General features: G+C 46.9%; 1 protein-coding gene across 2 annotated transcripts in view; it reads right to left on the minus strand.

Moving 5' to 3' along the window:
• Window positions 1–25,354, minus strand: part of tec (tec protein tyrosine kinase) — a 266,972-nt gene that overhangs the window by 76,400 nt on the left and 165,218 nt on the right. For both annotated transcript variants that reach the window (XM_072496724.1, XM_072496725.1), the window contains exons 9-10: window positions 18,244–18,298; window positions 9,003–9,082 (exon numbers count right to left, since the gene is read on the minus strand). In XM_072496724.1, the coding sequence (XP_072352825.1) occupies window positions 9,003–9,082; window positions 18,244–18,298 (135 nt within the window). The remainder of the gene's footprint in view (window positions 1–9,002; window positions 9,083–18,243; window positions 18,299–25,354) is intronic.

Consider the following 25,354-nt stretch of genomic DNA (forward strand, 5'->3'; position numbering starts at 1 on the left):
CTTATCATAGAATCATTAGAGCAGCAGTGGCGCCGTGGTTAGCACTCCTGCTTCACAGCGCCGCCGGGCTCGTCCCCGGCCCCAGGTCACTGTCCATATGGAGTTTGCACACATTTCTTCACCGCCCCCCTTTCTCACCCCCACAACCCAAAAATGTGCAGGTTAGGTGGATTGGCCACACTAAACTGCTCCTTAATTTAACAAAAAAAAAATCATAGAATCATTGAAAGATAAAGAAGACTCATCACACCTGTGTTGGCTCCTTGATTGAGCCCGTCAAGTAATCTCATTCGCTGACTCTTTCCCACAGCCTAGCAATATTTTCCCTTCATATATGTATCCAATTCTCTTTCAAACGTTATCATTGGCTAAATGGCCGACTCCTGCTCCTATTTCTTATGTTATGTTCTTACTGAATCTGTTTCCACCACACTGTCAGACAATGAAATCCATTCACAACATCTCACAAAATACATGCCTTTGGTTCTTTTTGCCAAACATCTTAAATGGGTCTTCTTTGGTTATTCATCTTACTGTCTTTTTTTAAATTATAAATTTAGAGTACCCAATTATATAATTTTTCCAATTAAGGGGCAATTTAGAGTGGCCAATCCACTTGTCCTGCACATCTTTTTGAGTTGTGGGGGGAGACCCACGCAAACACGGGGAGAAACTGCAAACTCCACACGGCCAGTGACCCGGGGCCGGGTATAACATGGGTCCTCAGCGTCGTGAGGCAGCAGTGCTAACCACTGCACCACCGTGCCGCCCATTCATCTTACAGTCAATGTCTGCATCATTTCACATTTACAAATTATTTCAAAGTATTTATAAGTCAATAACAGGCCATTCAGCCCGAACAAACACATGCAATTTCAAAACATGCCTCATCCTTCTCATCCCGGTGAGTTTCCTTTTCGAGCTGCTGCAGTCCATGGAGTGCAGGTATATCCATATTGCTGTTGGGAAGGCAATTCCAGGATTTTGACCCAGCAACAGTGAAGGAACAGCGATATATTCCCAAGTCAGGATGGTGAGTGGCTTGCGGAGGAACTCTAAGGTGGTGGCATTCCCATGTGTTTTCAGCCCTTGTCCTTCAAAATGATAGCGGTCATGGGTTTGGAAGTGTAGCCATCTGGGATGGCCACTTCCAACTAGGTGCAGAGGAACTCGCAAAGACTGGCGGGTAAAATGGACAAGCCAAGAATCAGGCAGGCTCAGAGCCTGAAATGCATATTTGTCAGCAAAAGTCCAGACGGTATCGAAACTCCGTCCTATTAGCATGTTAATCAGGCCGATTAGCATATGATGGCCCATCTTCTCCAAAACAAAGGACTGGTACTCAAGCAACCGGGACAGTCCCAGAAATTTCGGCGCCACTCCCTGTTCAAGGGAAATGCAAACAACGGGGTCAGTGACCACTTGGGACACGCCCAGCCATCCAGATCCCCGCCCACTTATTGGCTAAGGAATCGAACGGAGTGATCAGGGATCACCCAATTAGTAAGGCCCAAATCGAAGGACCACCCAAAAGAGCGCGAAAACCCCCTGAGAATAAGAAGAAGAGTTCGCCATATGTTCACTCTCTTTTGGCCCTGGTACCCCGGTCACGGCCATCTCCAATTGCAGCAACACTAGAAGCGAGTCCAAATTCAACGCCCGCTACCAGACGGATGAGCCCAGCTGAGCAGCAGTTACTCCTTCGAACCCGATAGATCCAGAATTGAACAGCGGCCACTGTTTTCTGACCTAAGCCGGGTGCCCGAAGTTAAGTACAGGTTGTCTTAGCTAATAGGTGTAGTTAACTAGTAGTGTTTATGTTGCATGACTAATTGTGTGTAAATAAAGTACCCTTGACCTTGAACTAACAAACTGGTGTTTGGCTCTTTGATTGATAGCCGGTTGAAACTTGTGGTGGTATCATTTGATACCTGGCGACTCCAAACATTCGGACATAGATAGCATAGAAAGAAAGGCAAATTGATACTGAATGGCTTCCAGTGACAGGGATGTGCTGAGCAGTCGCACATCAGGTGGCTCTCCTCCAGAATACAGTAAAATAGGCACTTTTGAACTAATTTAGCTTGAAAATTCAGACTTATTCTACCTTTAAACAGAAAAGGAAGAGAAAAAGAGCAATATGCCATCAAGTGGAAGCCCGAGAAGCCACAGGGAAGCCAGAAGCAATGGAAAAAGGCAAGAGCAGCGAGCGAATCGGTGGACCTACGAGGCAAGGGGTCCCCAACCATCCACGAGAGAGGGAGACTGATGACCCGAACAACGCACACACACCCGCTCCCCACACACCTCGAGAGGGATTGAAAATATTCCTGACCAAGGAACTGACCGCGATGAATTGATAGACATGAATAATTTTTTGAGCGGGACAGTACTGCCTCGCTTTGAGCAAGCGAACCAGCTTACAGGAAGGAAGGGGCTAGGGCAGCAGAGCGCAGGAAAGGATAAAGAGGAGACAGAGGGGACAGCAATTGATCAGGCATAAAGCTTGTAGAGACAGGGAGGAGTGGGCAGCTAGGCAGCAACTGACCAACTCCATCTTAGAGGTCGACAGAAAATACTCTGAGGCCCCGACCGTAGAGTTTCTGGCCGAGGAAAAAGTTACAAATGGACTTTAATCTGCTATCCATTAGGAAGGCAGTGCACCAACTCCGCCAGACAGGGGGGACCCTTTTTAAACATGGAGAGGAGACTAGCCACCTGCTGGCTCACCAGCTGAGAAAGCAGGCAGCCATGAGGGAGATAGTCCAGGTAAAGGACAGTAGATGTGGACTGGTAGCTGAACCAAAAAAGGTCAACAAAGCATTTGAGGCCTTCCACCGGGCACTGTACACCTCAGAGCCTCCCGATGGGGACTCAGGGATGAAACGGTTCCTTGATGGACTTGATGGTGGAGAATGATAGACCGGGGGGGGGCACTGACCCCATCCGGGGAGAGAACATCAAAGGTGATCGTCTCCCTGGACGCAGAAATGGCCTTCCACAGAGTCGAATGGAAGTACCTCATTGAGGTACTGCAGCTGGGGACAGGGTTCACCTCATGGGTAAAACTCCTGTACAATGCCGCCAAGGTGAGCCTTCGCACCAACACCACCATCTCTGAATGCTTCCAGTGGCTCAGAGGCACAAGGCAGGGATGCCCATTGTCCCCGCTCCTGTTTGCCCTGGCTATCGCCCTGCGAGACGTTGGGGGGAGGGGGGAGGGGGAGGGGGGGGGGGGTTGGAAGGGTATCCGAAGAGGAGGCAGCAAGCACAGTCTCAATATTTGCGGATGACCTGCTCTTCTACATCTCGGACCCGCAAAACGGCATGAAAGAAAGCATGAAGCTCCTGGAAGAATTTGGGGTTTTCTCGGGTTACAAACTCAACCTGGGCAAAAGTGAGGTTTTCCCGGTGAACCTGAACAGGGGAGGGGCAGAGCTAGAGGGTCTCCCATTTAAAATAGTCCAAAACAAATTCCGCGACTCGATAGCCCACAACTGGACACGGAGCCACAAGTGGAATCTGACCAGTCTTGCGGAGGAAGTTAAAAAGTTACAGAGATGGGATGCACTCCCGTTTACCCTGGCTGGAAGGGTGCAGATGATCAAGATAAATGTACTGCCAAGGTTCCCCTTCCTGTTTAGATCCATACCGATCTTCATCCCCAAGGCCTTTTCCAAAAAATAGACAAAATGATTATGGTGTTTGACTGGGGCAAGAAACATGGGAGGCCTGGCCCTCCTGACCTTGCAATACTACCACAGGGCAGCCACGGCCAAGAGAATGAGGGGATGTGTAAGGGAACCAAACATAGAATGGATGAGGCTGGAGAAGTTCTCCGGCATGGGAACGACCCTCCGTGCCCACGCCATGACATCGCTCCCATCCCCACCGGCAAAACACACATCCAGCCCAATGGTAGTAGCAATACTGTCCAGAACCTAGAATTAGATAAGGCAACATTTCGGTTCCATGGTCCCCACCTGCAGCAACCACAGGTTCCCACCAGCCATGCCATACGCCATCTTTTAAGAGTTGGAGACAGGACCGGTGAGGTGAGAGAGACGAGCGATCAGGGACTTTTACATGGGGGGACAGACCTGCGACCTTAGAAGAGCTGACGGGGAACTACTGAACGGACAGGAACTCTAGCATTTACAAGTCAAAAACTTTCTCCCCAAGGAGACGACGAGGTATCCTCGAGCCTCGAGAGACACAATGTTGGAGGGGCTACTGGACATGGACAGTATTGAAAAATGGAACTGCGGAGACATATACAGATGACTTGTAGAAAGGACACGCTCCCCACTGGACTGAACAAGGCAGAAATGGGAGGAAGAATTAGGGACGTAAGTCGGGTGGGAACTCTGGAGCAAAGCACAAAGTGGGGCCAACTCCTCCACCTCCTGTGCAAGGCTAAGCCTCATGCAGTTCAAAGTAGTGCACAGAACACACCTGACAAGAATCCGAATGAGTAGATTCTTCCCGGAGGTGGAGGGCAAATGTGAACGGTGTCAGGGAGGCCCAGCCAACCACACCCACATGTTCTAGGCATGCCCCAGACTTGCCGGGTTCGGGACAGCCTTCTTCGAGGCGATGTCCAAGGTGGGGATGAGGGTGGAGCTGTGCCCAGGAGTGGCAGTCTTCGGGGTATCAGACCTGCCAGAACTTCATATGGGGATGAGGGCCGACGCCCTTGCATTTGCTTCTTTAATCGCCCGCCGGAGAATCCTGCTCGGCTAGCGATCAGCAGCACCACCCAAAGCTGCAGACTGGCTGGCAGACATGTCGGATGGGGGCTTCCACAAAGCATGGGGGCATGGGGGCAATTCATCAGCCAGTTCCAGGACCTGTTGAAGCCAACAACGGATAGAACGTGAGGAAGCGGGGTGGAGGGGGGTGGGAAACACATGGAAAAAACCAGGGCCACAGAAAACAGACAGGAATGAGGAGGGGGGGGGCAACAAGGGGGAGTGACCTAAGGAAATGCCAAGAGGGAACCCAGTGAGAGACCGACATGGGGAACAGAGGGCCCCTCACAAAACTATAAGAGCAAAACAAACGACAAACCAAACCATCAATGCTGAACAGAAGGACCTAAGATACGACGTGGAGACTGTAGAGGGGGAGGGGGTGTACCGAAAAGGAACACCATGTAAAGTTGTAAATAATAACCGTTTCATTCATCTCTTGTACAGTGGAAAAATGTAAATTTTAATTAAAATATATATATTTTTAAATTTGATACCGAGATGAACTTCTAACCACATATTAACTCTATCACGAAGACCACCTACTTCCATCTCTATACCATTACCCAACTCTGCCTCTGCCCAAGTTCATCTGCTGCTGAAACTCTCATCAATGACTTTGTGACCTGTCGACTTCACAATGCGAACATATTTCCCTAGTTAACCCTTCCTTCTTTCAGTAATCTAGAATGCACCCAGTCTGGCTCAGCTGACTTTCCTACTTTTGAGTGCTGCCACCTTTTTAAGTGCCTCCTCTTTGCCGATTTTCATCCCATCAAATATTGTTACTTCTTTCTCCTTTACATTGGCAGCATCCTCTCCTCCGATGAAGACAGATGCAAAGTGCTAATTTAGTAACTCACCCTGCTGTCTTGCAAGAGTCCCTTTAAGAAATGTGTGTTTCTCAAATGGCAGCAGCGATGTCAGTGTGGGTGGAGCTGGGCTGTCTTTCTGTCTTTCACTTTCATTTTGAGCTGAAAAGCTGCTTTGTGGCTCTGTTTAGTTTCGTTTTAGATTTGGAGAAGCTGCAGTCACAGCAAGATGTGTTTGAATCTCTGCAAGCTAAAGAAGGTTCATTTGGTGATTTCAAAGTGGTAACTGCTCTCAGTAGAGAATTTAAACCTGCTGTCCTTCTGTTAAAAAGGGTTTTTGTCTTATGGATGGTCTTATAGAGTACTGCATTCTTTGGAGGGGGGGGGGTTGTATTTGAATTGATGGTTGCTCAGATGTTCACTGTATGTTTATAAAATGTCAACTGGGTTCATAGAATAAACATTGTTGTTGTTTAAAAATACTCTTAGTTCTCTGTTGCATCACACCTGTAGAGTGGGCCCGGTGCTCCCTATAACCAAAATCTATTAAAAGTTGTGGGTCAGGTGAACTCCATGATACACTTTGGAGTTCTCTGAACCCTGGACCATAACAATGCCCTCTGTCAACACGGGCAAATTTGTTTATTTGACCCCCCTGTGGTCCCACCTATCACCTGGATCTCTTACCATCTACATGTTTTTCAAAGAGTTTTCGGTTCATTTTAAAGACAGCCAACTATCTATTTTCACTCTCTTTGATCAAGAACATATTCTTGTACGTTTCAGGAATTCCACTCCTTTTCTGTCTTTTATGATGTGACTATCCATTCTGAATTTGGATAATTGACATCTCCAATTCCCAATACTCTATAAACCTTGCGTCTTTCTGCAATTTGTCTGCAAACATATCCCTCCTTCTGCACTGTATGTTCTATGTTCTATCTCCTTCTTTTACACACATCCTTTGTATACCACAACAGCATTAATTCTAACCAAATGGACTTTCGTCCCTCGACTACATCATTTCTCTTCAATGCTATAATAGGTTCTTTGTCAATACCATCTTCCCTCCCGCTTTCATCCTTTCCTATCTTTCCCAAATTACTTGTAACATGGAATATGAAGTTTCAATCTGCATTGAGCCAGGTCTCTGTTATTGCCCCATGTTATAGTCCTAGGCAGCAGCTTACACTAAGCTAACCAATCTTCTTCATCAATGATAGGAATCCCTTGGCACCAGTTCACACTGAGTGGGAGAAACTTGGGACTGTTAAATATTTAGCGAAATGCTCCCTGATCCTCTTAAAATCGTAAGCAAGCACTGTCTTTGAAATAAATGTCGATTTACCTGCGATCTAATTCCACCACATTTACCTGCTATCTAATTCCACCACTTTTTTTTAAAGTTCCTTATAAAAGGTCTAAAACATTTAATTGTGCATTTTGAAAATATTTATTTTAAACTCCCAGCGTAAAACAGGTTAGAAGGTAGCTTTTTCTTTGTCGATGGAGGTGGTGTATTCTTCAGAGGGAAGATGCAGCACTGCCATCTAGTGGTTTAAATGGTTCACTGCAAATGTCTTCCACCTCTCCAAGTCTTAACACAAATGAAAAGACACCAGAGCCTGATTTTGTTCAGCCAACACACAAATAATTTTTACACAGTCAAAAATATTGGTTGTTTATAAACATGCGACAGGCAGAAGACAGCAGAAAAAGACCTATAGTTTTCAGCTGCTGCATTCAAGGTGTTGTTGGAGGAGATGGACATGAGGATGGACATAGTCTTCCCCCAGGAATGCAGGAAACCCCCAAGATGCTCATCTGCAGTGAGCAGAGATTTCCTCAGCAGGTCAGCACCAGGAGACCATCTCACGGAGAATGTACCACTAAAGCCAAATGAGTGCACAACAGCCTAAAAGGTAAAAAAGCAAATACTGCGGATGCTGGAGTCCCGAAGAAGAATCATATTGGACTCAAAACATTAACTCAGTTTTTCTCTCCACAAATTCTGACAGACTTATTGAATTTTCTAGAACTTTTGTTTTTATTGCAGCCTAAAAGGTGTTGCTTGGGCCTCGTGATGGGTAGCATGTGTGTGTGGCTGTGCTTTAAAGAGCCATTGGGAAAAAACTGGCTGGACAGAACCAACTACACTTTAAAGTGAACATTTCCCACTTAATTGCAATGCCACAGAAAATGATTTGACTGAAGAAAGACTCCTAACTCAAATCCCACTTTATTCACTACTTAACCCCATGCGGTTTGCAATTGCAGCACCAAACACTTTCCTGCCCGATTCCCAAACCTCTACTGCAGCATATCGCACTCCACCTCTTTCTGCTCCTAATCCCACACTCAGTACTGGTTACCCTTCTATCATTTTCCTTACTTCTCATACCGCTGTCACTCTTCACGCACCAGCGTCACTACTCTCTATTGACACACACATCCTCAAAGCATCTCACTGTGCTGCCCACGCAGACATGGGGAGAATGTGCAAACTCCACACAGTGACCCAGGGCCAGGATTGAACCCGGGTCCTCGGTGCCGTGAGGCAGCAGTGCTAACCACTGCGCCATCGTGCCGCCCACCATCACACATTATAACAAATACAGATGTTTTTTAACGAACAATCATTCATCTATCAAGATCATCAAACTCTGTTCTATTTTAGATGAACATTGGGAAGCTGCAAGAGGGCAACACCCATGAAGACAGTATCGTAACCATACCTGAGCAAATGCTAGCACAGGTCTGGGACCCTGGCTATTTTCCACTCAGCTATAATGTATCCTTTTGGCACAATGCAATCTCAATTGGCAGAACAGTCACAAAATTTGAAGCTAGAAATTATTTTCTGTACAAATTGAGTTTCTACAGTCTTTCGTATATGTTTAAAATATGCTTTGCTAGAAGCCAAGCGCCCACAAAACTGGCCAGGCCCCAAGATGAATTGATCATTTTTGAGATCTTCTGTTAAATGTGCTCGTTTGCAGGCCTTCAAGGAGCCAAAACTCAAGGTGTTCCTTTTAGGCAAAAGGACACTAATATGCATGTTTTAAAAGCTTCTGCTTATGCTTTAATTATAAGGAAACTAACCTCTGTACCTCAATGCAACTGGCAAAGTGTCATGTATTATCTATATATTTTAAAGCCATTGTCAGTCATTTAAAATCAGGTTAACCTCACAGGTGGTAGATTGAGACTGTAATAAAATTGCTAATTTTTTGTGATGAACCAATTTTCAGCTATATTTATCAATTCTGGGTCACCATCATTTTAAATAGTGGGACCAGTGACTGCCTAGATTAAATCCTTAAATCTAGCACAGTCGAGAAAAGACTCTTGACCAACTGTCCGGTCCCTTCCTAATAATTTAAAACATTAAACAGGACAACCAAAAACAGTGAAATACAAGATAATAGTAAAAGCTTACCCTCCAAATTTGGTGTAAAGAGATACTGTATACATTCCAGGTTGGCTGGAATCTCTCACAATAAAACCTCCTTCTTTGTCCTGTAAAGTAAATTAAATAACGATTAAAACTGATACAAAGTAATGTTCTACCAAAATAGCTGGAAAAAATTTAAGGTTACTGGTTGCTTCACCAAAAATCCCTTCGAGTTAATACTACTAAACGTTGTGCCACAGGTTAGCACAGCCATTACAAAGAGCAAACAAAACACTAGGCTTTATTTATAATCAAATAGAATTGAAACCCTGCATTGAATCTTCGGTCGACCACACTTAATAGTACTCCATGCAGTTCTGTAGTTTTATATTGTAAAAATTATGTAAGGGCAACAGGGAGGTACGGAGAAGATTTAAGAGAATGGCACCAGAAATGTGTGGGTATACATATCAGGAAAGGATCAACCAACTCGCCTCTTAAAGAGTAATCAAAGTTTCAAAATTATGAAAGGTTTTGATAGAATGAATGCAAATGCAGAGAGTATTAGGGCTTCCGGAGAAGAGGCCGCAACAATGGACCATCTCGACAAGACAGTCACCAAGAAATCCAATAGGGCATTCAGAAAAAAACATCTTTACCCAATGTGTGGCAAGAATGTGGAACTGGTCATCACATGGGGTGGTTGAAGTAAATAGTATAGATGCATTTAAGGGGAAAGAGATTAGAGGATTACGACAATATAGATGTAGATTAGGAGAGTTGGGAGGAGGCTCAACGGAACAGAAACTCTTGACATGGATGTGCAGGTTGGGTAGATTGTCCATGATGCACGGGATTGTGGGGATAGAGCGAAGCAGTGCTCTTTCGGAGGGTTGGTGCAGACACAATAGGCTACATAGCCTCCTTCTGCACTGTAGGGATTGTATGGATTTGGCTGCGTTTCTGTGGCATATTGTTCCTATGTTGGAATAAACTGAGGCACTATAGCAACAGTAACGAATGTACGAGCCTTGGTTCGGGGTAGCATACTCATCTTTGAATCAGAGCTTGTGGGTTCAAAGTCCTCCTGCAGAGGCTTGAGCACGTAGTCTTAGCTGGCAATTCAGTGCAGTAGTGATGGAGCTTTTTGGATGAGTTATTAAACTAAGGCTCTATCTGGACTATCAGGTAGGTATCAAAGGCCCAACGCACTATGTGAAGAGCAGAGGTACTCACCTGCTGTCCTGGTGAATATTTATCCTTCAACAACACCTGAACTGGTCATTATTGTACTGCTGTTTGTGGAAGCTTGCAGTACACAAATTGTTTGCTACGTTTCCTACATGACATAACTCACAAATAAGGCCACCTCTGATCATTTCCTTGCATCACTCTCCACTCTGCTGAGAGGGGTAAGGGAGCACATTGGAGAGCCATTGACAGAGATTTTCCAGGCCTCTCTGAACATAGGATGTGATGCACTGTTTAAGAAAGGGGCAAAAGATAATGCAGGAAACTACAGACCTGTCAGCTTGACATTAATAATGGGGAAACTGATGGACATAATACAGGAGAAAATAAATATCACTTAGAGAAAAATAAACTAATCCTAGACCGTCAACATGGCTTTGTCAAGGGCAGGTCATGTCTGACAAATTTAACGGATTCTTTGACAAGGTGTCACAGACAGTAGATGAGGATAGTGCCGTGGATGTTGCATATTTGGACTTTCAGAAAGCTTTTGATACGGTGGCACATAGCAGGTTGGTTAACAAACTAGAAAGGTTTGGGATCATGGGTTTTGGTAGTATTGGTTAAAAGTTGACTAAGAGATAAGAAACAGAGGTTAGGTATAGATGAGCATTTCACAGACTGGAGACGAGTTGAAAGCGGTGCTCCTCAGGGCTCCGTGTTGGGATCCTCGCTTTTCCTGATTTATATAAATGATTTGGAGATGGGTGCAGAGTGCAAAATCTCTAAATTTGAAGATGATACTAAGCTAGGGAGAATAGTGGATTCGGAGGCTGATACTGAACGACTTCAGAGGGATATTGACAAGTTGGCCAAATGGGCAGACATCTGCAAGATATGCATTTTGGGAGAAAAAGCATGGGGAGACATACAGGCTCAATGGTACAACTTTGAGGGGAGTACAGGAGCAACTTTAAACAGTTAAGAAAGCTTACAGGATTTCTATGACCTCTAGGATCCTCGGCTTATAAATAGAGGTAGCCATGATGTGGAGATGCCGGTGTTGGACTGGGGTGGACACAGCAAGAAGTCTTACAACACCAGGTTAAAGTCCAATAGGTTTGTTTGGAGTAACTAGCTTTCGGAACGCAGCTCCTTCATCACTCACTTGATGAAGGAGCTACGCTCCAAAAGCTTGTGACTCCAAACAAACCTGTTGGGCTTTAACCTGGTGTTGTAAGACTTCTTACTATAAATAAAGGCATAGTGTATAAAAGCAAGGGAGTGATGCTACACCTCTACAAATCACCGGTCAGTCCACATTTGGAATAGTGTGTTCAGTTCTGGGCACCTTATTTAAGGAAGGATGTTAAATCCCTAGAAAATTTGCAGAGGATATTTACTGGAATGATACCAGGAATTAGAAATTTTAGATGCAAGGTAAGATTAGAGAAATTGGGCTTGTTCTCCTTGGAGCAGAGAATATTAAGAGGTGACCTTATTGAAGTGTTCAAAATTATGAACAATTTTGACAGGGTAAAGAAGGATATTCTGTTTCGACTAGCGGTATGTCAGTGACTACGGGGTCACAATTTCAAGATAGTCAGCAAGAGAGCGCAGAGTGAGATGAGGAGAAACTTCTTTACTCAGAGAGTTGTTGGGGTTTGGAATGCGTAGCCTGGGAGAGTGGTGGAGATGGATTCCACAGGAAGTTTCAAAAGAGCTGGATAGATATTTGAAAGTGATGAATTTAGAGGCCTCCGGAGATAGGGCTGGGGAAGGGGACTAGCTTGGCTGCTCTTTTGGGAGCTGGTGCAGACACGATAGGTTGAATGGCCTCCTTTTTTTTACATAGATTACATAGAACATACAGTGCAGAAGGAGGCCATTCGGCCCATCGAGTCTGCACCGACCCACATTAATCCCTCACTTCCACCTTATCCCCGCAACCCAATAACCCCTCCCAACCCTTATGGACACTACGGGTAATTTAGCATGGCCAATCCACCTAACCTGCACGTCTTTGGACTGTGGGAGGAAACCGGAGCACCCGGAGGAAACCCACGCGGACACGGGGAGAACGTGCAAACTCCGCACAGACAGTGACCCAGCGGGGAATCGAACCTGGGACCCTGGCGCTGTGAAGCCACAGTGCTAATCACTTGTGCTACCGTGCTGCCCTTCTGTGCTGTAAAATTCTATGATTCTATATCCCCTTTTCATTACAATCCAACATCCTCCCATGTCTGCCCCTGGACAAATGCAGGCAATGGAATGCCAATCCAATTAGTTTTCCGAAACTGCTGTCCAGCATTTCAAAGTGGATTGGAATGGCAATTTGTCTCCCCTGATATCGGGAAGAACAAATCTCGATTAGAAGGCCATTTTGCCAATATTTTCATTATGAGCTCGTTGTTGCTTGCTGCTTCAATTCCACATGCAACTCCCATTCTAAACTTGCCACTTCAGCCTTCTACACTATTTCAATCAACCCTCATACACGTTCAAGGAACAGCATCTTGGGCGGGATTCTCCGTAGCCCAACGCCAAAAGAGTGTTTGCCGATTGGGCAGAGAATGGATTTTCGCAGCGAAATCAGGGCCGGCACCGGTTTGACGCTGGTCCGCAATGCTCCGCCCCCTCTAAACTGGCGCGCGCCGCTTCAATGGCGTTGGCATGTCATCAGCCGGCCCACCCGCCGATGGGTGGTCCCAATGGTCGGAAACTCGGCGTGCCAGCTGCGGACTGTATCCAGCGCCGTCACACTCGGCCGGGATCCGTGCCGTTGGCCGAGGGTTGGGCTGTGGGGTCGCGGATGGTGTGTTCGGTTCGCACACGGCATGACCGGTGCAGGTCGTCAGCAAACACGACCCGGGAACTGGCCATTCTTGGCACAGGAGGTGGGGGTTTCAGTCAGTCCCTGTGCTAGTCCCTCACCGGTACCGGAATCAGTGAGGGTTTCACGCTGATTTTTTGGTCGTAAAAGACCACACATGCTCCGCTAGTGCCGGCACTTAGCCGCTGAAACGGAGAATCCAGCTCCTTATCTTTCACCTGGGTATTTTTCAGCCTTTTGTTGACTTTAATAACTTTAGATTTCAACTTTAGGTCTCCCACTCCACTTACTGCACAATGACTGCACTTAATGTGTGCTCTTAAATTGTTTAGGGCAGCACAGTGGTTAGCACTGCTGCCTCACAGCGCCAGAAACCCAGGTTTGATTCTGGCCTCGGGTCACAGTCAGTGTGGAGTTGTATGTTCCCTCTGTGTCTGCATGAGTTTCCTCCAGATGCTCTGGTTTCCTCCCACAGTCCAAATATTTGCAGGTCAGGTTGAATTACCCAATGGTGTCCAAAGGGTTACTGGTATAGGGTGAGGGAGTGGGCCTAGGTAGGGTGTTCTTTCGGCGGGTCGGTGCAGACTCGATGGTCGAATGGCCTCCTGCTCATTGTACAGATTCCATGATTCTACAGCTGAATTTGTGGTGAATGTATAATTACTGATAATTCACCAGTGCACCGTATTATGTTTTGTTATGTTATGAACCCTGTGGGCTCCACCGATGGACCATTGTGTGGCTTCACCCACAGGGGGATATGTTGGGGCATGTACGGGCTCCGCCCATGGCTCCACCCCTTTAGAGGAAGTATAAGAGCAGCTGACCTGCGGGGCCGCCTTCAGTGTTGTACCGGTCGCAGGCAGGCACAGTTCTAAGCTGATTAAAACCACGGTTTACTTCTCCACGTGTCTTCAAGTGAATTGATGGTCGCATCAGAACTACTTCTATGATTCTACTTTCTTTAGGACAGCAGATGCTGAAGTATGGGATGGGTGGATCTGGTGCAGTGGCTGGAATTTTGGAGGGGAGAACTGATAGGCAGTCTGCACCGTTGATATCAGCCTGATTTTTCCTCCTCCTCAGACTCCTGCTTTTTGTCAGCTTCTGCCATTTCCATTTCAGACTGCCCCTTACCCCCAAAGACCCCCATTTTTAAGTCTGTTTTCCAATTATGTTTCTTCCGATCACCTCATGCCAATATCTCAACCAGTCAGTCCCTTTTTTGCTTTGTTTTTAGTCACTTTACAGCTTATTTTACACATGTGCATGTGTTTTGCGCCCTCTTCCCTTTTGAACAAAAATCCATTTCTGATTAAGATTGCACTGAAATTTCAATTGGTCATTTACCTGCTAAACTGGCTCCGAGCTTCTGCAAAGCCAGTTGATTACAAAGCTGAGATCAATCTGCACAAGAGCACACAATACATACTTTGCTCCACACAAATCATAAACTGTTTGAGATGTAAAATATGTGCAAGGGCATTGATGCCACCGTCATTCCTGCTCCCATTTCTTACCTTTCAAAATAATAGTTAAGATAAAGGCAAGGCAAAAGGTGAAGGGGTTAAGGGAGTTGCAAAATGCAGAGCCGCACAGGCTATTCGGCCTTCAGTGTCAAAGCAAGGGTGAAGGGAAGTGAAAGAACACAGTTAGTTCAGCACACAAAGGACGGAGTTCAAAACGACATTAAATGCTTATGTCAGCTGAATTGAAGGTTTTGTGAAACAAGAATTTGTATCAGAAAAGCCTAAATTAAAAAAAAATGTTTTAGACATTTAATTCTGCCACAGGTGTACGTACTGCAAGCATTGCATCATAATTAAACAGTGTACTGAACAACCACCCGTGTATATCCTCACCCACTTACAATCTAATGGAAAGTAACACACCAGTTAAATGGAAAGTAACACACCAGTTAAATGTATAACTGATAAATGTATTCAAAAGACAGAGAAAAAAAAAAATCAGACATTCAAGACCATTTTGTCTAAAGTCTGTTGTGGTACAAAAAACAAAATGAAAAATATGGTTGAATGTTTCCAAAGCATTTTAGAGCTGATGAGTATAACAACATTTTGCACAACTCGAAAAATAAACTGCACTCGGCTCTCTCCACATTCTACTTTTGGAAAATACCAAGAACCCCTCAGATTGTTTCAAGCAGGAGCTTCCTGCTCCCCAATTTATTTTTTCCAATTGGTAGAGCACCTAATGGAATGGATCTCTGCCAATTTCCCACACAGTTATCTTAGAAACTGACATACAAGGTCTAAAGGAGGCAAAACTGTCTCCATAATTCATAAACACCAATTCAGGAACTGCCATTCAGTGGTTTCATTTTCTGAGGAAGAGGCTCAGTTCAGGGTCGAGCAGCACGCCAAGGGTTAGTATCTGTTGATGGCGAGAGATGGCACTTGAGGAAGTCAGTGGCATTTAGGTGCTAGCAGAAGAATGGCTTTTTGCTACTGGCATTAAACTGGAAGAAATTAGGGTTCATTCACGTTTAAATATTAGCCAAGAATTTAGCCACTGTTTCACCAGTTTTACAGCAACAGAGGGGCAGAGAAGCAGAGCGGGTTGTGTCAGCATACGTGTGAAAGTTGACCAATGATTTTGGACGATAATGCCAAACGGCAGCATGTAAATAATGAAGACAGAGCCTTTGGAGGTACATCACTGAAGACCAGTTAAAGAAAGAGAAAGCCTTGAAAAGATTATGGGAGGGTTTTTAATCGGCCCAATAGGGTCTTGCCCATGAGTCTCAAGAACCATCAGGGAACTCGGTCAGTTCCATAAGGAAGGCCTGATGGTATTACATGCTCTTTGGGCACATAAGTGGCCACTGTCAGGCCTTACACAAGATTCAGGATCCTCATTATCGTTAACAGCACCGGAAGCAGAGGTAGCTGCTGGCAATGCACCCACCAGTGGTTCAGGATTGCTGAAGGATATTAGACCAAAAGGGATGGGGTTTGTGGGTTGGACACAGGAGTAGATGCAGGGGGGATAAGAAGGGCAGGCAGCTGGCTTGTAGCAGCCAATCCCACCACTCCTAATGCTAGGCCCTTCAACTGGGAATGGAGTGCGTGATTAATGAGGAAACCTCAACTACCCCACACCCGGGAGTCTGCTGACAACCTGACATGGTTTCCTGGGCAGACTTTGAGGGGCTCCCATGTAATCTCTGAACCACCATTGGATTGTGGTAGACTCAACGATGATGCATGTCAATTGACTCATTAATGAGCCAAGTTGACATCCCGGCACCAGCGGCTGGGTCCACATCAACCCCGTCACCCGCCGACACAATTGGGGGAGGTTTGTGATGCAGGGTGTCTCCGGTAATTAACTGGGCCCAGCTGCTATGGCGACACCATAATGTGCTGGATTAAATTTTGTCAAATGTCTGTCACTTGGGGGGCGGGGGGGGGGGGGGGCGGTGATGGGATAACAGCCCTTGTGGCTGGAATAATCCCCTCCCCGCCCCACTCCCCCCACCCCCAATGGGACTGGGTCGGTGTCCGAGCACGGCATTGCCATGGCCTGCAAGGCAGCCATCTTACTGTGCACCCCACTGACCACCCACCCTGGCCCCTGATTCTTCAAAGTGACATCAACCGTATGGGTGCCCCCATCCCACCATACCACCTCCCCCAACGCCAGGCATCCTCTGATGAGGAGAATGCGGGAATGGACAAGATGGGCAGGTCAGGGTGCCCAGGAGGGCACGGGAGGCCGCACGATGTATGCGCCAGGGCCAACGTGCAAGGGACGCTCTGATCGCCTTCAGGTTCACCGACTGGGAGGGGGGAGTGGGGGGGGGAAAGAGGACTAGCCATGGGCTCGGTTCCCCCCCCCAGCCAATACTTACCTGCTGCACTACAGGCTCTGGGCTGGCAGTAACAGTGGGCCTGTACCCTGGGATGGAGAATAATGACTACCCGCTTTGCAAGAGCTCTGGTGCTCCACGTCATTTGACAACGTCTGACTCCTACCCACAGTAGTACTTCCCACCGTCTACCTGGGTGACCCCTGCATGCAAGCTGGCCATTCCATCACACGGTCCCATCGAATCCCTGGGGTGGCGGTGGTGAGGACGGTCGGGGGGGGGGGGGGGGGGGGGGGGGAGGTGAGGAGGGTCAGGGGGAGGTGAGGAGGGTCAGGGGGAGGTGAGGAGGGTCAGGGGGAGGTGAGGACGGTCAGGGGGGTGGTGAGGACAGTCGGGGGGTGGTGAGGACGGTCGGGGGGTGGTTGGGGCCAAGCCCACCCACAACATCTGCCCATTTCCCCCTCCCCATGCCCCCTCCTTGGCTAGCCCAGGCCAGCCCACCCCTCACACCGATCTGACAGACACCGAGGCAGCTTCTAACAGTAACAGTGTGAACAGGTGTTTAATGTGAACAAATATATACAAATACGTGCCCTAGCCCCTATCGCTATACAGTGGCCTGCACCCATGCCAACTTAACTGGTGCCTAACTTTCTGTCCTTACGGGCCCTAATGCTATGTCTAGATGGATCCCCAGATGGTACAGCAGGAGTAGAGGCGGCCTGCTACGATTCACACCCTGCGACCTGGGTCCCCATTATTGTCGGTCTTCTGGGGCGACCGAGCCTGGATGGGCCCGGCTGCTGCTCGGGTGTCGCAGGTGGTGTGGTGCTGCCCCGTTCTTCCCGCTGCCCACCAGATGCGCCAAGGATAGGGGGGGGGGCGTTGTCCGAGGTGCGGGAATCACCAGCAGGAGCCCCATTGCCTCCTCCTCCTCCCTTGGGGTGCCCAATGGCCCCGGCCTACTCCACGGGACAGGGGTGCGAGTGGAGCTATCCCCGGGAGCACCCTGCCACCTGGCGTTGCCAGTCTTGAGAGGCCCGCTCGGGCCTCAACCAGGTCGCAGCCATGGAGCACAGGGAGTGGATCATCTCAGTCTGGGACTGGGCCATCTTCCATTGGGATTCGGCACCTCCCTCTGGGTCTGCACCACATCGGCTGTGCCTAGGCAATTTCCGGGTAAACCTTAACTTCCTAGATGTATTCCCCAGCACATCACTGAGGCTCCCCTTTAATGCGACTTTGGGGGACCAGGAAATTATGAGCCACTGTCTTGTTGCAAAATTACAAAAACACAAATGAAAAAGTAACCGGTTATATTTTGGCTGGTTTTACGACCACATCTAAGTTACCCAACCAGAATTCTTATTAGAAAGTTTATTTGAACGCTAAACATTAATGAAGCAATTTCCAAGTAACATTATTACCTCAGATCTGAGTAAATGTTCTGCCTTACTTCTATTAACATTTCTGCAATACCACCTAGATAAAAATGGAGAAAAGAGCAGAGAAATTAGGCACAATTTCCAGCAAATTGAACCTTCAGTATTGTTTATGAACACAATCAAAAACAGAATAACCAGTCATTCACCTGCTTGTACCTTTTGAAGCTTGTGAGTGCAAACTGACTGCTATGGGCTATGAAGTGCTTTGGGATATCCCAAGGATGTGAGAGGGGTTAGATAATTACAAATTTTTTAAAAATGTTTTTTTTTTTTTTAAACATTTATGTCTGAAAAGAAAATGACCAATAATGCCACGATCTTGCATCTATTTTAGATAGTCTGATCAGTCAGTATGACTTCAAACAAGAAGAATCTTCTGCATCAGGTTGTCTGAAAATATTAAATAGCAACAATGTACCCTGTGATTATGAAGAGGTACAATGTAATTTTTGTGACCAAAATTAGAAGCATTAACATGTATTCCACAGTGTAATATATTAACTTGTTTAAAACACTATTTTGGAAATCGCTAGAACAACCAGTATTATGGGCTGTTCACTTTTTGAAGTTAAATAATTCACACCAAAAGGTACATTAGCAGCAGAAGCTTCAACACAACCTGAATGATAATAACATTAGACACAGTGCAATACTAAACAAGCAAATCTCATCCCCACTAAGCTCCTTACAGAACAGTTCCTTCCTTAAACATAGATGTTTTGGTACATCATCAACTGAATGTTATGGTCTATGGGCTCTGTTGGAAGAAGCCATTTTCTTTGATGTAGTCTTGTCTTACACGTTTCTGTTCATTTCTACATTCTCCTCGTCTGCTTCTACTGCAAGGACATAAGGGTATGGCCATAGTAAACCCTATAATACAGTCACTATGTCAAAGGGGTGGGAAGCAAATGATTTCCTTGCCCGGATCGGTTGAAAGAAAGCTTGTAGAATATTTTCCGGATTGGACAACTGAAAAAAAAAGATTCCCCGAATGGTTTCTGCCAAAGCTAATGTTTAAGACAAAATCCATGGGCTGTCAAAGTCTGTAATCTCAGGACTGTGCGGAGTTAAAAGGTTATGCAGGCAACTAACCCACTTTTCTCCAAGTTTAATTTGTCTAATGCATTGTTGGTGCAATTGGTTGAATCTCTTGGACAGAAGTTTGGACATCATCATTCGCTCGTTTACATACATGTACGCAGAATTTGGAGACAGGCATATCATCTGTCAGCAGCCAAATTCTACTAGAATAAGGCATGTATTTTGGAACAGATGTACCTATGGCATCAAAACCAGGGGTAAGCCATGGGGTACGGGCCTCTGGCACGGAGTCTGTCCCTGTTGCTCAGAAGGGAAGGGGGGAGAGGAGCAGAGCATTAGTAATTGGGGACTCGATAGTCAGGGGCACAGATAGGAGATTTTGTGAGAGCGTGAGAGACTCACGTTTGGTATGTTGCCTCCCAGGTGCAAGGGTACGTGATGTCTCGGATCGTGTTTTCCGGGTCCTTAGGGGGGGGGAGGGGGAGCAGCTCCAAGTCGTGGTCCACATTGGCACTAACGACATAGGTAGGAAAGGGGACAAGGATGTCAGGCAGGCTTTCAGGGAGCTAGGATGGAAGCTCAGAACTAGAACAAACAGATTTGTTATCTCTGGGTTGTTGCCCGTGCCACGTGATAGTGAGATGAGGAATAGGGAGAGAGAGCAATTAAACACGTGGCTACAGGGATGGTGCAGGAGGGAGGGATTCAGATTTCTGGATAACTGGGGCTCTTTCTGGGGAAGGTGGGACCTCTACAGACAGGATGGTCTACATCTGAACCTGAGGGGCACAAATATCCTGGGGGGGGGGGGGGGGGGGGGGGGGAGATTTGTTAGTGCTCTTTGGGGGGGGTTTAAACTAATGCAGCAGGGGCATGGGAACCTGGATTGTAGTTTTAGGGTAAGGGAGAATGAGAGTATAGAGGTCAGGAGCACAGATTTGACGTCGCAGGAGGGTGCCAGTGTTCAGGTAGGTGGTTTGAAGTGTGTCTACTTCAATGCCAGGAGTATACGAAATAAGGTAGGGGACCTGGCAGCATGGGTTGGTACCTGGGACTTCGATGTTGTGGCCATTTCGGAGACATGGATAGAGCAGGGACAGGAATGGATGTTGCAGGTTCCGCGGTTTAGGTGTTTTAGTAAGCTCAGAGAAGGAGGCAAAAGAGGGGGAGGTGTGGCGCTGCTAGTCAAGAGCAGTATTACGGTGGCGGAGAGGATGCTAGATGGGGACTCATCTTCCGAGGTAGTATGGGCTGAGGTTAGAAACATGAAAGGAGAGGTCACCCTGTTGGGAGTTTTCTATAGGCTTCCAAATAGCTCTAGGGATGTAGAGGAAAGGATGGCGAGGATGATCCTGGATAAGAGCGAAAGTAACAGGGTAGTTATTATGGGAGACTTTAACTTTCCAAATATTGACTGGAAAAGATATAGTTCGAGTACATTAGATGGGTCGTTTTTTGTACAGTGTGTGCAGGAGGGTTTCCTGACACAATATGTTGACAGGCCAACAAGAGGCGAGGCCACGTTGGATTTGGTTTTGGGTAATGAACCAGGCCAGGTGTTGGATTTGGAGGTAGGAGAGCACTTTGGGGACAGTGACCACAATTCGGTGACGTTTACGTTAATGATGGAAAGGGATAAGTATACACCGCAGGGCAAGAGGTATAGCTGGGGGAAGGGCAATTATGATGCCATTAGACTTGACTTGGGGGGGATAAGGTGGAGAAGTAGGCTGCAAGTGTTGGGCACACTGGATAAGTGGAGCTTGTTCAAGGATCAGCTACTGCGTGTTCTTGATAAGTATGTACCGGTCAGGCAAGGAGGAAGGCGTCGAGCGAGGGAACCGTGGTTTACCAAAGAAGTGGAATCTCTTGTTAAGAGGAAGAAGGAGGCCTATGTGAAGATGAGGTGCGAAGTTTCAGTTGGGGCGATGGATAGTTACAAGGTAGCGAGGAAGGATCTAAAGAGAGAGCTAAGACGAGCAAGGAGGGGACATGAGAAGTATTTGGCAGGTAGGATCAAGGAAAACCCAAAAGCTTTCTATAGGTATGTCAGGAATAAGCGAATGACTAGGGAAAGAGTAGGACCAGTCAAGGACAGGGATGGGAAGTAGTGTGTGGAGTCTGAAGAGATAGGCGAGATACTAAATGAATTTTTTTTGTCAGTATTCACTCAGGAAAAAGATAATGTTGTGGAGGAGAATGCTGAGACCCAGGCTAATAGAATAGATGGCATTGAGGTACGTAGGGAAGAGGTGTTGGCAATTCTGGATAAGCTGAAAATAGATAAGTCCCCGGGTCCTGATGGGATTTATCCTAGGATTCTCTGGGAGGCCAGGGAAGAGATTGCTGGACCTTTGGCTTTGATTTTTATGTCATCATTGGCTACAGGAATAGTGCCAGAGGACTGGAGGATAGCAAATGTGGTCCCTTTGTTCAAAAAGGGGAGCAGAGACAACCCCGGCAACTATAGACCAGTGAGCCTCACGTCTGTAGTGGGTAAAGTCTTGGAGGGGGTTATAAGAGACAAGATTTATAATCATCTAGATAGGAATAATATGATCAGGGATAGTCAGCATGGCTTTGTGAAGGGTAGGTCATGCCTCACAAACCTTATTGAGTTCTTTGAGAAGGTGACTGAACAGGTAGACGAGGGTAGAGCAGTTGATGTGGTGTATATGGATTTCAGCAAAGCGTTTGATAAGGTTCCCCACGGTAGGCTATTGCAGAAAATACGGAGGCTGGGGATTGAGGGTGATTTAGAGATGTGGATCAGAAATTGGCTAGCTGAAAGAAGACAGAGGGTGGTGGTTGATGGGAAATGTTCAGAATGGAGTTCAGTTACAAGTGGAGTACCACAAGGATCTGTTCTGGGGCCGTTGCTGTTTGTCATTTTTATCAATGACCTAGAGGACGGCGCAGAAGGGTGGGTGAGTAAATTTGCAGACGATACTAAAGTCGGTGGTGTTCTCGAGTGTGGAAGGATGTAGCAGGTTACAGAGGGATATAGATAAGCTGCAGAGCTGGGCTGAGAGGTGGGAAATGGAGTTTAATGTAGAGAAGTGTGAGGTGATTCACTTTGGAAGGAATAACAGGAATGTGGAATATTTGGCTAATGGTAAAGTTCTTGGAAGTGTGGATGAGCAGAGGGATCTAGGTGTACATGTACATAGATCCCTGAAAGTTGCCACCCAGGTTGATAGGGTTGTGAAGAAGGCCTATGGAGTGTTGGCCTTTATTGGTAGAGGGATTGAGTTCCGGAGTCAGGAGGTCATGTTGCAGCTGTACAGAACTCTGGTACGGCCGCATTTGGAGTATTGCGTACAGTTCTGGTCACCGCATTATAGGAAGGACGTGGAGGCTTTGGAGCGGGTGCAGAGGAGATTTACCAGGATGTTGCCTGGTATGGAGGGAAAATCTTATGAGGAAAGGCTGATGGACTTGAGGTTGTTTTCGTTGGAGAGGTGGTTAAGAGGAGACTTAATAGAGGCATACAAAATGATCAGGGGGTTGGATAGGGTGGACAGTGAGAGCCTTCTCCCGCGGATGGAAATGGCTGGCACGAGGGGACATAGCTTTAAACTGAGGGGTAATAGATATAGGACAGAGGTCAGAGGTAGGTTCTTTACGCAAAGAGTAGTGAGGCCGTGGAATGCCCTACCTGCTACAGTAGTGAACTCGCCAACATTGAGGGCATTTAAAAGTTTATTGGATAAACATATGGATGATAATGGCATAGTGTAGGTTAGATGGCTTTTGTTTCGGTGCAACATCGTGGGCCGAAGGGCCTGTACTGCGCTGTATCGTTCTATGTTCTATGTTCTAAAACTAGTATCATTGTCACACCAGAAAAATGTTTTTTTGCAATCATAATTTTTTGTGTCTTTCTCCATAACAAGGATTTCTATTTCCAAGCATCATTCCCGTAACCGTTCCATGATTCTAACTCTTTTCAACAATGGAGTGATCAGAACAGCACATAATACCCCAACCAAAGTCAATCAATTTATTGCAGAAATTCAACATTACTGACTTGCTTTTATATTTAACGCTCCCTGTATATAAGCCCATAAACAGCAAGAGGTTGTATCATTCAAAAGACACTTCCTTTCACGGTTTCATTTTATAAAAAGTAATAATATTTCACTGCATTCAACCTATCGAGCAACTGGGTACCCACTCTACTAAAATCGATAGTCTTTTGAAATCCTGTGTGTCATGTTGGCTGTTCCGATACACAAACGAACCAACACGGTTGTGGATGGTACAACTCTGTTTTATTATTCTGTACAATAATAACTATTAACTTCTGGCTGTGGTTCGTACTTCACCAGCTAACCTGTGGACCCAGCCCTAGCACCATCTTAGTGAGGCACTCAGCACATGGTGTATGTCTGAGTGGCACGCTGTGAGCTCTGTGCTCTGAGCTATCTCCTGGTAGAATGAGCGGGAACTGTGGTGTTCCCTGTTTTATAGTGCGTGTGCTCTCACTGGTGATTGGCTGTGATGTTGTGTGTGTGTGTTGATTGGTCTGTCTACCTGTCCATCAGTGTGTGTGTGAGATTGCACCATGATATGCTAATATGGATATCATGACATCCTCCCTTTTCATAAGGATATGTGCCTACATGGTAATAAATATTGGTGTGTACTGAGTGCGGCTGAGTATGAGTGTGCAATATTTACAACATGTACATGAGGCTAAACTATATACATAGGAAGGTGTCAGGTGCAACAGAGCAACGAGGTTGTACCACAAACAAAACAAGTGCAATCATCAAATATCTGAAGAGAACTCCTGGAACAACAAGAAAAACGAACACGTTAACATTATTGCACAACAATTCAGTGAGTCCAATGTGCTAACAGGCTCATAAGTCCAGTCTAGTAGGTGGGCGACGAATTTGGGTTGACCGCCTCAAGGGTGGGTCAGGATCCACCGGCTGAGGAATGGGCCTGGCCACGGGCGATAGAGAAATAGGCAGAGTGGCAGGAAGCTCCACGAAGTCGACATCAGGGACAACAGGAGGGCGTGGCACTGGTGCATGATCACGTAGCGAGCGCGGAAGCAGCCGAAAGGCCTGCCGATTACGCCGGCGAATGGAGCCATCAGGCATGCGAACCAGGAACGAGCGGGGGGGGCCACGCGGCGGAGAACCTCGGCAGTTGCCGACCAGCCTCCCTCTGGTAGGTGTATGCAGACGTTGTCTCCAGGCGCCAGGGCAGGAAGATCAGTTGCCAGAGTGTCATGTGCCACCTTCTGCTGAGCACGCTGCTGTCGCATTCTTTGCAGTACTGGAGCATGGTCGGGTGTAGGAACAAGAATGGACGCACAGTGGTCCTGAGGGTGCGACCCATCAACAGCTGGGCTGGTGAGAGGCCCGTGGACAGTGGGGCCGAGCGATAGGCCAGCAGGGCTAAACAGAAATCAGATCCGGCATCAGCAGCCTTGCAGAGGAGCCGCTTCACGATTTGGACGCCCTTTTCCGCCTTGCCATTCGACTGGGGATGCAAAGGGCTGGACGTCACGTGTGTGAAGCCTTATGAAGCGGCAAAAGAAGACCATTCTTGGCTCGCAAAACAGGGCCCATTGTCCGACATGATGGCAAGCGGAATGCCATGGCGAGCGAAGGTTTCTTTACATGCTCTGATTACAGCTGATGTCAAGTCATGCAGGCGTATGACCTCTGGATAATTGGAAAAATTATCAGGGACAACAGGAGGGCGTGGCATAGGCGACCGGGGCCCATGATGCAGTGTCGTCCCGTTGCAGGAGTACCGCCCCAATGCCGGACTGGCTGGCATCAGTCGAGATCTTTGTGTCTCGAGTAGTGTCGAAGAACGCCAATACCGGGGCGGTGGTGAGCTTGATCTTGAGCTCCTCCCATTCCTTCTGGTGTCCGCGGGCAGCCACTGGAATTCCGTGGTCTTCTTTACCAGGTGGTAAAGAGCCATTGTGTGCGAGGCAAGGTTGGGAATAATCTTCCCCAGGAAGTTGACCGTCCCGAGAAAGCGCAGCACTGCCTTGTTGTCTGCCGGCTGCGGCATGGCT

This window comes from Scyliorhinus torazame, chromosome 3 (assembly GCF_047496885.1).
Source record: "Scyliorhinus torazame isolate Kashiwa2021f chromosome 3, sScyTor2.1, whole genome shotgun sequence".
Lineage (NCBI taxonomy): Eukaryota > Metazoa > Chordata > Chondrichthyes > Carcharhiniformes > Scyliorhinidae > Scyliorhinus > Scyliorhinus torazame.